Below are 14,256 nucleotides of genomic sequence, written 5' to 3'. Positions count from 1 at the left end.
ACGTTGAGGGAATACGTGCCCTCTGCTCCCACCCTTGTTTATATACTCAACTGGTATCTCTTCTCTAATCTTACTATGTTTAGTCATTACAGTTATCTGTGATTTCACACCGCTGCTTTGAAGAATGACACGCATGCGTCCTGGCAGGGTTCTTCACGTATTCCCTCAACGTTATTCCTCATAAAATAATGATCAAACTTCAAACTGGTAAGTTCTCGTTTAATCTTACTATTTTACTTTGGACATTTCAAATGTTACTCCGACATTACTTATTGAAGATAAAAATTCTACTTAAGGTCACTTCAACATGAATAATACGTTTTTATCAGAACAAGCAAAGAGTCGCTATGCTCCACCGCCATCGTGCTTACATAAATATCTGAATTCCAAAACAATCTAATAATCCAATCTAACATCATCATAGAACCAGAGAAAGTTATTCATTTAACTTGAGTTCATAACTGCAATCAGTTAAGTATTGGGACCTCACAAACATTTAGTCTGTGTAAATGATGAAAATCATAAGGCTGGCAATAGGCAGATAGAGATAAATGAGACATAATTCTTATAGATTTCAGTGCTATGGCATGATACAATATGCATGCAATAACAAAAAATAAAACTGCACAGAATGGAATGCAATTTGAAGCATTCTGGGATATACTATTTGAGAATTAAAATATAGAATGGACACACTAAAGATCAAGGGTATGAACAGCAACCAGTCATCAATAAGATGTTGTTTATTCAGCTATGAATACTTATTATTACCAAACAGTGCAATTTTTGAGCAGTAAGAACACTGCTGGAGGAACTCAGTAGGCCTGGCAGCATATGTGGAGGGAAATGGACAGACAATGCTTCAGGAAGGGATTCTTCTTCAGACTGGGCAAAGAAAACTGACATTGCTTCCAAAACAAACGGCAGGCACATATTACTGACAATAAATACAATATATTTGGTTAATACTAATACTTCCTTTATTAACAAATTATTTTCTATTTCAGCAAACCTTTTTACATCACCTTTAAAGATTTTGTCCTGAGCTATCAGTTTCATTTGCAGTAGTGTTTCTGGTGATCATTGATGATACATACAAGGTTGGGAAAGTTTTTATTGACATTACTGTACATAGAAACATAATTTTCTTGTCACAATTTACAATTGGCAAAACTAATTGCCTGAACTAATTTTGCAGGCGTTAACAGTTAGAATGTACAATATGATTCCCTAGCTTTGTTGTGCTGTGTACATTTACAGTAAGATCTGGGAAAGCTGGAATGAGGCATGCTAAAACTAAGGTCAAGTAACTCAAACAAAGAATTCCCTTTGATGTTTAAGACATTGCATGATTGTACTGTAAACTCAATGTCCAGATGGGGGGAAACAAAAAGTAAATTGCCAACTATATAATTCATAAAAAAGACAACAACATTTCAGTATGACATCAAGAAAGATTCAGAAATGGCTTTGTCATGGATCTGGAATTCATTCAAATTGTTTGCACCTAGCAGATGACAGAAAGAATGTATAAAATATTAACTGAAAATTTAGCATAGTAAAATTCAGATGTAAAATCTCCCTTTAATTGTTCCTTGCTCAGTGCAATGATACAGTTGAATGAAAATATGAATTGAGATTATGCGGTGACAACCCCACCTCCTCCTCTACAGAGAAGGACAAAGATAACATGAATGGGGACAGCATCATCTTGAAGTTTAGCTGCAAATCACGCAATCTGATTTGGAAGTGTATTGCCCTTTCTTCATTGCTTCCAGCCAAAATCTTGGAACAATCCTTTTGCAAGGGCAAACAGGGATGGATATTTTTTTTAAATGGACTTGGCAACAACACCCTCATCCTATGTATGAATTTAAAATATCCCAAAGAATGCATTATTACAATTTATTCTCCTATTATGGGAAAACTGCTTTTCAACATGTTACTCTATATAATATTTAATTGAGCCATATAAGAAGGTATGTGGCAGTTATATGCTTAAATATTCATCCCAAACTGATGGTACTAAGCATGGAGGATGGTAGACTCTCCACATTGTACTCAGCTCCAAAGATTTGATGCTGAATTTTGCTGAGATTAATCCACTGCTATGATGTTAGTGTCTTATGGGCCTGTCCACTTACGCGACCTTTTTGGTGACTTCCGGCACCCATCATAGGTCATTGCAGGTCGGTGAAAATGTTCAACATGGTGAAAATTAATCGGCGACCAGAAAGACGCTACGACTCTTTGGGCGACTGAGGTGACTACTCACGACCATATAGGCGACACCCCGGTGACATGTCGTGGGGTGAAGCCTGTATGGTTGTGAGTAGTCGCCCAAAAAGTCGTACATTGTTCTAGTCGCCCCTGGATTTTCAACACGTTTTGGCAAACCGTAACGACCTATGATGGTTGCTGACAGTCTCCAAAAATGTTGCTTAATTGGGACAGGCCAATTAAGCACTCTTGACCCACGATGAAATTCTGGATAATGCTGTCCTTACAGCTTAATACCTGGCTTTGCTCCAATCAAAATAAATACACAATGAACTCCATAATAACAGCCACAGACCTTCCTGAATTCTAAAGGTCATATAAAAATTAAACTTATCTCATCTGCTTTTCATTCCTTCTAACGTTTTAAAATCATATTAGACAATTATAACATAAAAAATTTACAGCACAAAGCAATAGACCCACAAGACACCATTTACAAGTTTATAACTGGATAAATACCAGGCAGGATGCTGCTGAACGGTGGGGAAGGTTAATGAAGACTTTTATCACAGTGTCCCATTGTTTTGTTTCATCCTACAGAAAGAAATTAAATGCACATACAAGACCTTAGATGAATGCCCTTACACACATTTACAGACTATTCACAAGACATGGAAACATTACACAAAAATACTGTGTAAAAAGGCTGATGATTGTTATGGGTAGTTTGCAGACCCTATACATTTCTACAACACAAAAACTACTCATATTATCTGTGTAATAGATTTTCCTGTGGAAGGATTGCTTTACTTTTTGCTGAATCAAGATGCAGCCACTCACAGTCTGTGTATGTTACTGCAGGAGCAGAGTTTAGTCTCTTTCCATGATTATCACTGCATCGTTCCCTGTTTGAATTATTGCAGTACTTTATTATTACTCTTATAATGTTCACTCCTGTGCTTAGGCGAGTTAGTATGGAGCAAATAGAACGGGAGTGTGGCCAGCCCGTATAGGTCCAGGAGCAGGTCGGAGGAGGGCTGGAGGCAGAGCTGCTGTTTGGAATAATGTGGCTGCCGGGCCCGAGCGCAAAGCAAACGGTGAATTCACTGCGGCAGCGGCAGCTGCTGCAGCAGCAAACGGGTTTGGTAAAAGCCGAGCGGCCAGCGGCTTTGCCAGTTCCTTCTGAAAGGCCAGTTTCAACTGCAAGAGATAATAAACACTGTTGGTTAAACAATTCACTGAGACCCGAATAAGTGAAAAACAGCAACTTTATTGTTAACAGAGCTCTGGGAGAAAAGTCAGGACCCTGCGGACTGTGAACACCTTCTCCCCGAGTGATCCTTAGCTGGCTTATATACATTTTATTATCAAACAATGACAGGTGTTTACATTATCTGGGTGATGGGCCAGTCAACCCATTAACAATTTCCAAGCAAATCAATCCCTTAGCAACCTTAGAAATTCCTTAGCCAATCAACCCTTAGCAGCCCCTTAACTTTATTTATCTCAGGAGGGAAATTGATCTGCCAACAGTCATAAAGACACAAAATTCATGAAACATTAAATTCAAGTGACGAGTGGAATGGCTTGAGGGATGTGCAAAGATAGGGAGGGGGGAGAGGAGGAGGGGAGTCAGTCTTAGTCTACTCCTCCTACCTAGTCCTAGCAGGTGGGAGGAGTTGTTAAGTTTGATAGCCACAAGGAAAATGTAGAGTTCTGTCCTGCATCTTGATGGAACCAGTCTGTTATTGAAGATACACCTCAGGTTGACCAGTGTCATAGCAACTTAAGCATGTTTTTCAGTCACTGTGGCTCATCTGTATCTTGGCTATTGCAGGCACTCAGCATCTGGCCTTGTGACCTAGCAATGCATAATTCTCCACTTGGCATTTAGCCAACAAAGTTAATGTTCAGTCAGTATGTTGCAGTGTCCACATAGTCAAGTATCCTGACATCCTTTCTCATTCCGAAGTTTACTCCAACGATCGCAGTAAACTACATTTGAACAAAATTGTGACTCGGCCTTCGGCAAATAAACTATGTATAAAACATTACTCAGCCCTTACATTTAGATACATTTTCAAATTTGTCAGCAGCAAAAAAAAGCTTTAAAGTGGATTATTCATAAAACATGGTTTATTTATTTGCATTACAACCAATATGTGAAGACTAATTTTATCAACCCCAAGCATCCAAATGTATATCAAAATTAGAATTAATCTGGATTATACTGCTTTAGTATTGAAATGTAATTCCTCAAGTGCAAACACAGGAAGTCACATGGCGATCAATTGCATCCACAAAGTAGCAGTCATTTTGAGCTCAAGAGATGGCAGACCATCAAAAATTATGTTAATACATTTTTAATTATTCCTGGAAAAAGAATTTTCTAAACTCAACAGCAGGTGGATAATTAGCACTTAATCAACAATCATATAAGCACTGAATCGCCACCTCAAAAAATGAGGTTGGAAATTAAATAAAATGTATTATTCTTCACTGCGAATCCTGGGTTTCACATTTAAAAACTAGATTATCCACTCATCAGTTACACAATATGTGCACCTGATGATTGCCCAGAATGTTGTCAAAGCTAGACTTCCCAACAAAGTTTGAATAATCTCAGTATACTTATTTTGTATTTTCATTTAAATTTTGGAAAAGATGGGCTGCAGGTTTTTAACATATTGTATTCTTTACACTTTGTATAATGCTAGGGATCGTGCAGTGAATACAATGCTCAAAGGTTGATGCCTCATTGGCTGAACAATGAGTTCAGTGAAACCGAGAATCTCAGAAGAAGCTGGCTGTAATGGACGTTTCCTTTGCTATTCTGGGTGAAAGTGACTTCAATTCCTTCAGTCCTTTGCATTTCATCATTGCTAAAGATAGGGATGTGATTGGAGATTCCTCCTCCTGTGAAATGTATAATTCTCATCACTTTGTAAGATTAGAAGTGGCAGAACTGCCGTGCTTGGATTATTTAACATCCCATGTTGCATCTCAAGGTTGTCTTCTCAATGTTAGGTACGCTAGGTGCTGTTCCTGCCCTGCTGTTCTACACTCCTCGTGGAGCCAGGCTTGGTCACTTGGCCTCCTGGAACTGACAGAATGATGGATAGGCTGAGCCATGATGTTGCAGATTGTGGTGGAACATAACATTATTGAAGATTAAAGACAGGGTTAGGTCCTCCCCAAGAATGTAAGATGGGCACTTAGAGTCATAGAGTCAAACAGCATGGAAACAGGCCCTTTGGCCCAATTTGCCCACACAGTCAAAGATGCCCCATGTACACTAGTCCCAGCTGCCTGTATTTGGTCCACATCCCGCTAAACCTTTCCTATCCATGTATCTGTCCGAATGTCTTTTAAATGTTATCATAGTACCTGCCTGAACTACCTCCTCTGGCAGTTTGTTCCACATGTGCACCACCCTTTGTGTGCAAAGGTTGCCGCTCATGCACCTGTGATGCCATGGACAGATGCTTTTGCAACATATAGATTCTGAAGGGTGAGATCAGGTATCTTTATCTCTCACATTAGTTATATCATCATCTATTGTGGTCCCAGTTTGGCAGGTCGAGGTCTCCTTAGTGATGTTACCAAGCCACTCTTGCAATGGAAATACTTAGAATGTATGGTGCATTCTTGTGAACACAGGATGCTCAAAGGGGAGCTTATTCACTGACGGTAAATGGGCTGTGGTAGTGGAAAGGTCCCGTCAATATTAGACCTAGGTTTCTTCTCTCATCTTCAACTTTCCAATTCTATTCTCCCTCATGGTTCCATCTGCCCATCACCTCTCCCTGGATGATTCTATCACCAATCAATTTCTGTATCTACTTTTTCCCCTTCCCTCCCTCTCCAATTGCCCCAAACATTTTTTCTTCTTGCGTTTCAATCAATCACCTGCCAGCATCTGTCTAACCCCACATTTTCTCCTTTCTATCCATTGGTTACCTTCCCTCCTCACTTTCAGTCCCGATGAAGGTGTCGACCTGATATGTCGATTGGCCCTTTGCCCCCGTTGCTTGACCTGCTGAGTTCCTCCAGCAGTTTATTTGTAGCATAGGGGGAGAAATTCAGCATTAGCACTAGATATTGGCGAAAGGCCCAATTGAACAGCACACTTAAATAGCTGCTGATGCTCTCCACCATTTCACAGGAGCATTTCATTTTGTTAAGATAATCCAAGTCAATTGTGTGGATCTTCTTTAATATTTGAGCAACCACTGAAGTAAGGACTTTTTCATGCATGTAACCATGCTTGTAATGTTTATGCATTCACTTACTGCAAGTGCATTGGTATTCCTTTGTAGCTTGTTGTATGGACTGTATTTGGGTTTAGGAGGTTTCCCTGCAGCTCTGTCCTTGTGTCTTCTGCTGCTTATGTGCTGAAAATAATAAAAAGCAGCTAATGATACAATAGCTCTTGAAAAGGGTTTGATGGTATGAGCAAAAGCAATTCTTCCGGCATAAAGGATGAACGTAACATTCCTACGACTAACCTGTTTGAGTTGTGTTTCTGAATTGACGTGCACGTCACAGATTTCACAGTGAAAGGTTTTATTCTGCAGGCCGGTTGTAACTCCTTTGATGGGGGACGTTTTGCCTTTGATGCCTGGTCGAGGAAATGCCTTAATTGGACCCCCACCATTTCGAGCTTCCAGCATCGTTTTGTGCTTCGATCCTGTTGAAGAGAATTATGAAACAATTAAGCCTGATGGTATAGGTTGAATCATAGGCTGGAATCCCTACTGACAAAATGTTACATGGAAAAAAAACAAACGTGTGCCCATGATAATGCACTCAATGAATGGATTGACCTGATTAAAAATGGTTTGGAGTAATGAATAATCTGATTTGGGGCTGTCATGTGGTGTAGAAAAATAATTATAGAATCAAGTTTGTCAAGAAACAGCTGGAAATCAAGTGGTTATAAAGGAAAGGTATCCCTTTCATTACTGATAATGTTGACATCTGGGCATAAACCAAAACATTAATCTGTAGTTAATAGCAGCAGTAGGAAGGATTTATGTTAGTTAATGTCTGGTGGATATGGAGGAAATACATAGCTCAAGAGATGTATGAGATATATTGACAGAAGCACCATGAGGAGAATAAGTGGGATAGAACAACTGCTACATTATTATCTGCAAAGATTTAAAAGGCAGACTTGTGGGGGTAGTCCTGTTAACATTAACTGTGCTCTGGGTGTTGTGGCTCTGATTTGATCAAGGAATGGTGGAACAAGTTTGAAATAGAAAAAAAGTGTTCAAGAGGCTTTGAAACCGATCAGATATTCTGAAATAAGTATAAAGGGTGAAACAATCAACAGTGAACTGTTTCAGAAGGATAATGGTGGCAAGAGTCAAGTCGAGAGGCAAGAGTGTTTCATTGCCATTTGCACTGGGAACGGTACCATTAAATTGTTTAAGAAGGAACTGCAGATGCTGGAAAATTGAAGGTACACAGAAACTCAGCTCAGTGGTACCATTAAATTGTTGCTTGTCACAGCTTTGCAGACACATTAATGCAACAACACAACAAATAAATAATCGATAATACAATAAATCATCGAAGTTGCTAAGTAACCAGACTATAATTGCGCATACGGAAGTACACAGTGGAACCAAAACAAAGTCCATACTGGATCATTGCTGAGGTAGGCATGTAGTTAGGGATGTGTAGTATGGTTCAAAGCCAGGAATATTGACTCAGGAAACTGAAGAACTACTGATGCCTTTGCATGGGGCAAAATGGATTACGTGATTTGTGAAATGGATCGGGAGCAGATCGGATCAAATTAACAGTGTCATGTGATGGCTCTCAGGAGGAGATCAGTTAGATAAGAAATAGAAGAGAAACGTCATATTGTCCAGCTTAAACAAGCCACAGAAGAAGTTAGGGTTTAGAAGAGAGTGGGGCTTCAGGATAGAATAAAAGTTTGATATGAAGTACGGATGAAAGCGAAGATGGAAAGAGCTGATTTCAGGGACAAGGAAACGGTAAGAGGATTCCTAACTGAGTTGATGAGACATGACGTGAGCAAACCAAATATACTGTTGTGGCGGAAAACCAGATCAGCCATGCTTAATCTGCAATCATCAAATCAGTAGAAGTGTCTACATTTAAGTGGTTAATTTAAAATAGAATGGACAAATGGTAAAAAAAGAATTAAATCAAACTGCTCTACATCTATGATTTTTCTATAACCATATATGAAAGTACCTTATGATTTCCTAATGAGATACATTGGTGAAATAAACAGGCCACTGGACCCAGCTACCCTCCTGGTTTTAGCAGAGGGATTAGCAGAGGGATCTTTGAACTAGATGAATCCAATGGAGCAGCTGAGTGATTTTTATCAAAAACATTAAATAAAGTTAATTTTGATTTGGCAAATTATTTTCTTTATCTGAAAAATGAGGATTAAGGACACTATCCTAAGATTTGTTAAGCATGGTTTTATTTTCACTTACAGCTCCAGTTCATACATTTTAATTATGTAACGAATCATCATCCACTTTCTTATCCATTAATGGTGTTTGAATAGTGATTCATTATCAAAAGAATAAATTTTCTTTGTAGCTGTTCCATTAAAATCATTTGTTGTTCATGAGAGTATTTTCAACTTCCTTTATAATCATTCCATCATTCTCAGGAGTTTGCTCATATCTACTTTTAACCTGCAGAATATCTTTTGGATACAGACTAGTATTCTGACAAAGGAATTCAAAATATTATACATCTTTGATCTGTTGATTGTTCTCACCAGGGTAAAGATTTCATTCCTGTTTCACACATAAGAGCAACAGGTCCCCCCCCTCACCCCCTCACCCCCCACCCCCCCCCTTCCCCCCCCCCCCCCCCACCCCCTGCTCCCCCCTCAACCCCACCCACCACTGAATTGACTAATTTGCACACAGCAACATCTAACACCCAATAATCGTTGCACCAAGGTATGCTCTTTCAGAAGCAGCACATTTACAACCATTCTAGGTAAATTCATGTTAATGATTACATTTAACTGGGCATCTACATCATCTATGAACAAGAGTTGGGCCACGGCCCCGTAATGCTCCTGTATCTATATTACTAAAACTCTGTTCTTGACCGGTTTTGGCTTTCTGTGCTGCGGTTTCCGAGAGTACGCCGTCACCCACGGCCGTCATTTTTGGCCACCTCGCTCAGAGCCCCCCTCCGCCGCATGTGTGCCGAGGATTTTTCCCGTCAATGAAAATTGACAGAGATATTAATGTTTTTACAACATTCCCAATTCTCTCTGCTGCCCCCGCTGGAGGGAGGGGGAGAGACTATAAAACCAGGAAGTGGTGTGCCTCAATCAGTCTCTGTAAGTGGTGTGCCTCAATCAGTCTCTGCAAGTGGTGTGCCTCAATCAGAGCTTTGAATGACACTGACAAATGTCTACAGCACTGTGAGTACCCTTAATTTGGTTTGAAAATGAAAATATGGTTAGAGGTAAAAAAACACTGCCTGCAAATGGTTGTTTGGGTTTGGGTTGAAGTAAAAAGGCACTCTCTCTCCCCCCTCCCTCTCTCTCTCTCCCCCCCCCCCTCCCTCCCCCTCCCCCCCTCCCCCTCCTCTCCCCCCTCTCCCTCTCCCTCCACCCTCCCCCCTCTCCCTCCCCCCCCCTCCCCCCTCTCCCCCCCCCTCCCCTCCCCCCCCCTCCCCCCCCCCCCCCCTCCCTCCCCCCCCCCCCCCCCCCCCCCCCCCCCTCCCCCCCCCTCCCCCCCCCCCCCCCCCCCCCCCCCCCCCCCCCCCCCCCCCCCCCCCCCCCCCCTCCTCCCCCCCCCCCCCCCCCCCCCCCCCCCCCCCCCCCCTCCCTCTCCTCCCTCCCTACTGCTTCTACCTGAGAAACATTTTGAATCTGCCTGATGCATTATTTGAGGCCTGGTGCTCCTTCATTCAGGACGTAACCACTCCGCATGCACACTTTAAAAATCTTTCAGCATGTTACATGTTTCTACGTGTCATCTCTCCCTCTTCCAAACTGCAGCAGATGCACGCTACGCCTGCCCAACCTTCTCTCACGAGACAACCCGGACATTCCAGGCATGAGTCCAGTAAACCACATTACTCCAGACATGTCCAACTAATGCTCTACAAAACTGAAGATTAACCTCCGTTCTTTTATTATTTACTAGGCTAAGTGGGACCCGTTGGGTCCCAGCATCACACGGGAGGGCTGGTCCCCACTGCAATATTCCACCTCTCCACCAATTTCAATATTGGTGGCCACTGGGGGCTTTCTGGAGCCCTAGTATTGGTGTTGTGGGCTGAAGGGACTGGTTTCCAGAGGGCTAGTATGCACAATGTGGGCCGAATGGATTATTGGGCTAGCGGCTCAGTAACTCAAGCCTGTTGTGCTGGCAGCTAACTCACTCATGGCAGGTGGGCTGGCAGTTGACGCACGGCTATTCCGTGAAATTCCATTTCAAGCAAGGTGCAAGGCCACCAAATTCAAGTGCAGTTTCTTACCACTTCAAGCAGAGTGCAAGGCCACCAAATTCAAGTGCAGTTTCATACCATTTCAAGCAGAGTGAATGGCCACTAAAGACAGCGATCCGTGACCTCTCCCTCCTCCATCTTGCAGAGACCGAGCCACGCCCACACTTCTGGGTATTATAGTCCCTCCTCCTCCCATCAGAAGGGGCATAGCCTTCATGGCGTGATTGACAGGAGAGATAATCTCAACATATTTTAAACACTAATAACTCTTTTATTTTTCATCGATGGGAAAAATCCTCGGCACCTGATGAGCAGAAGGGGACTGAGTAAGATGGCCAAAAATCACAGCCGTACATGGTAGCGTTTGTCTGAAAATTAGTATACAGCGCAAACAGGAAGTGCTCAAGATTAGACTTTTAATTACATAGATGGCAAGGCAACTTTAACAAACCAACTTTTCAATTCGGCAAGGCATTCCCAAACCAACTTTCCAATTAGGCAAGGCAACTTTAGTTTTCTCAAACCAAGTTTTCAATTAGGCAACTTTAGCATTCTCAAACCAAAGTTTCAATTAGGCAAAGCAACTTTAGCATTCTCAAACCAACGTTTCTATTAGGCAAGACAACTTTAGCATTCTCAAACCAACCTTCCAATAGGCAAGGCGACTTTAGCAATCTCAAACCAACTTTTCAATTAGGCAAGACATTCTCAAATCAACTTTTCAATTAGGCAAGGCAACTTTAATTGGGCAAGGCAACTTTAATTGGGCAAGGCAACTTTAATTGGGCAAGGCAACTTTAATTGGGCAAGGCAACTTTAATTGGGCATGGCAACTTTAATTTGGCATGGCAATTTTAATTTGGCATGGCAACTTTAATTTGGCATGGCAACGTTAATTCGGCAAGGCAAGTTTAATTAGGCAAGGCAACTTTAATTAGGCAAGGAAACTTTAGCATTTCCAAACCAAAGGCAAGGCAACTGTAGCATTTCCATACCAAAGGCAATGCACCTTTAGCATTTCCAAACCAAAGGCAACGCAGTTTTAGCATTTCCAAACCAAAGGCAACACAGCTTTAGCATTTCCAAACCAAAGGCAACACAGCTTTAGCTTTTCCAAACCAAAGGCAATGCAGCTTTAGCATTTCCAAACCAAAGGCAACACGGCTTTAGCATTTCCAAACCAAAGGCAACACAGCTTTAGCATTTCCAAACCAAAGGCAACACAGCTTTAGCATTTCCAAACCAAAGGCAACACAGCTTAAGCATTTCCAAACTATATATTCAAACCACATTATGGGCACTGTCAGGTCAGTAAAACCACTCACAGTTTAGTATCCATGTGTTCAGTGTTATTCACAGCTCAATTTGAGAGACGTGACCCTCTCGCTTCCCCCATCTTGCAGAGACTGACTGAGGTACTCAACACTTCGGGTGTTTTATAGTCCCTCCGGAAGGGGAGTGGCCTTCAGGAAAGAGAATCTCAACATTTTTTAAACACTAATAACTCTTTTATTTTTCATCGATGGGAAACATCCTCTTGTCCTGCGCAGCAGACGGGGACTCTGAGTAAGATAGCCAAAAATCACAGCCGTAAGTGGCAGCATTTTTTCTAAAATCATTATACAAAACAACAAGAAGTGGTCAAGATCAGTCTGTTAGTAATATAGATTTCCTCCAGCAACAGATGATCACAGTCTGTTAGCTTTCCCGATTATCTGCAGTACCTGTCAAGGAAGCTTCTTCCCTGCTACTATCAGACTTTTGAATGGGCCTCTTATAAGTGAAGTATGTATTCCTGACCCCCCAATCTATCTCGTTGCAGCCCTTGCGCCCTTTATTTTACCTATGGTATTTTGCTACACGTGACAATAATGAACCAATACCAACACCTGTTTTTTGTACTGATGGAAATTCTGTGACAATCATATCATCTTAATACCACAATGCTGAGAAATGTGGTTAGGTTGCTCCAAGAAGCATCAGTTATCGGTGCTCCTGGAACAACCCTGCAAATTAATGATAACAGTAACAAAGGAAAACTAGCAAAGGGCAGTGGAAGCCCACCTCTTTTGTCAATCCCAACAACTGCACAATGGTCCCAAGTTTCAATCTCACGCCTCCTCTCATGGCACCAATGTCAGACAATGTCTGCCCATGGGCCTTCAAATGCTAGCGATCTCGAGCACCACTTCTCATCCCCACCTGATGTCGCCCTATTCTCGGGCCGGTAATATTTTATTCAAATGTTCTGCAGCATTTGAAGTAAGTAGTGGGTAAGCACTGGTCCACAACTGAAACAGTTAAGGACATGCCACACGATAACCCTTTAATGTTCTATTAAGAGTAAATTAATTTGTGGTCAACATATTTCTACTTGCCGAGGTATCCCTATTTAAGTTATATTAATCAGTGTAGAGAAAACCACAGTGGAAAAGGGACATAAACAGAAAATAAGGCAATTACATGAGTAGTTATGTATTACCTCTATACAGTTAAGTTCAACCAGGTAGGTCTGCCTATTGCTTGGACAATAGAAGAATGAACATTGTCAAGAAAGAAAGGAATGCTAGATCCGCAAATCACTCAATAAGCAACACAATTTAACAAGGTTTTTGTTTTAAGAAAAACACATTTATTTCTGGAAATGCATTAGGTCTCACAGCTTGCACAGTGGTAAAATTGATCACGAGGCACTCTGAAGTTACACATCAGTCAATAGGCCTCCACATATCTGTGGGCCTAGTCTCACAGCAGGCAAAAAACAATAAGCTCTGCACATGTGCTCAGCCATAAAATGCCTCATAAAAATCTAACATTGAATTAACAGAAAGAGCAGATTATTTGCCACCAGCTGTGGGCAGGAATATAACCTGCCAGTCTTTTCCCGATAGAAAGTGGGGGTGGCACAGTGGTACAGCTGGTAGAGCTGCTGCCTCACAGCAGCAGAGTCCGGAGTTTGATCCTGACCTCATGTGCTATCCGTATGGAATTTCCACATTCTCCCTGTAACCATGTGGATTTCCTCCAAATGCCCAGTATTCCTCCTCCATCTCAGTCATGTGGGTTTTGTAGGTTAACTGCCCTCTACATATTGCCCCTAATCTGTAGGGAGAAGATGCAAAAGTGGAATAACTGAACTAATGTGAACAAGTGATCAATGGTTGGCACGCTTAGTTGACCGAAGGGCCTGTATCCATGCTATATCTTTCAATCAATCGATCAATCATCAATCACGTGCAGCCCTATGGAATAATATAATAGAACATCCCTGCCAAAGATACATGATGTTCTGCCATAAATCATCCATTGCCCATTTTTTTTTCATGTCAGACAATTAACGTGGAATGGCTCAAGCTGTAAATGAAAATGAGATGAATACCACAGCCTGAAAGCGGTACTGCAATGCTGCAAAGGCTACAGATCACCAAGAACCTCACGTTGACAGGTGCAGAGGCTGAACAGCTGAAGGTCTGTTGAACAAAGCCTCGCTCTGGAAAACTGGCCTTGTTGCTGGTTTCATAAATTACTTTAATCTAATTATGTCATGACATCAAATAAAAATAT

At 41.6% G+C, this 14,256-nt stretch overlaps 1 protein-coding gene across 4 annotated transcripts in view; it reads right to left on the bottom strand.

Annotated features, from left to right (window-relative positions):
- Positions 1–296: 296 nt before the first annotated feature.
- The window catches only part of LOC129712397 (zinc finger protein 385D-like), a 288,509-nt gene continuing 274,549 nt past the window's right edge, over positions 297–14,256 (bottom strand). The window contains exons 5-7 of one of the 4 annotated variants that reach the window (XM_055660818.1): positions 6,729–6,910; positions 6,513–6,614; positions 297–3,420 (exon numbers count right to left, since the gene is read on the bottom strand). In XM_055660818.1, the coding sequence (XP_055516793.1) occupies positions 3,190–3,420; positions 6,513–6,614; positions 6,729–6,910 (515 nt within the window). In that variant the 3' untranslated portion in view covers positions 297–3,189. The remainder of the gene's footprint in view (positions 3,421–6,512; positions 6,615–6,728; positions 6,911–14,256) is intronic. The other 3 variants (XM_055660805.1, XM_055660809.1, XM_055660799.1) reach the window with 3 other exon arrangements.

This window comes from Leucoraja erinacea, chromosome 2 (genome assembly GCF_028641065.1).
Source record: "Leucoraja erinacea ecotype New England chromosome 2, Leri_hhj_1, whole genome shotgun sequence".
NCBI lineage: Eukaryota > Metazoa > Chordata > Chondrichthyes > Rajiformes > Rajidae > Leucoraja > Leucoraja erinaceus.
The sequence above is the reverse complement of the archived record's forward strand: the minus strand, read 5'-3'. Positions and strand labels throughout refer to the sequence as shown.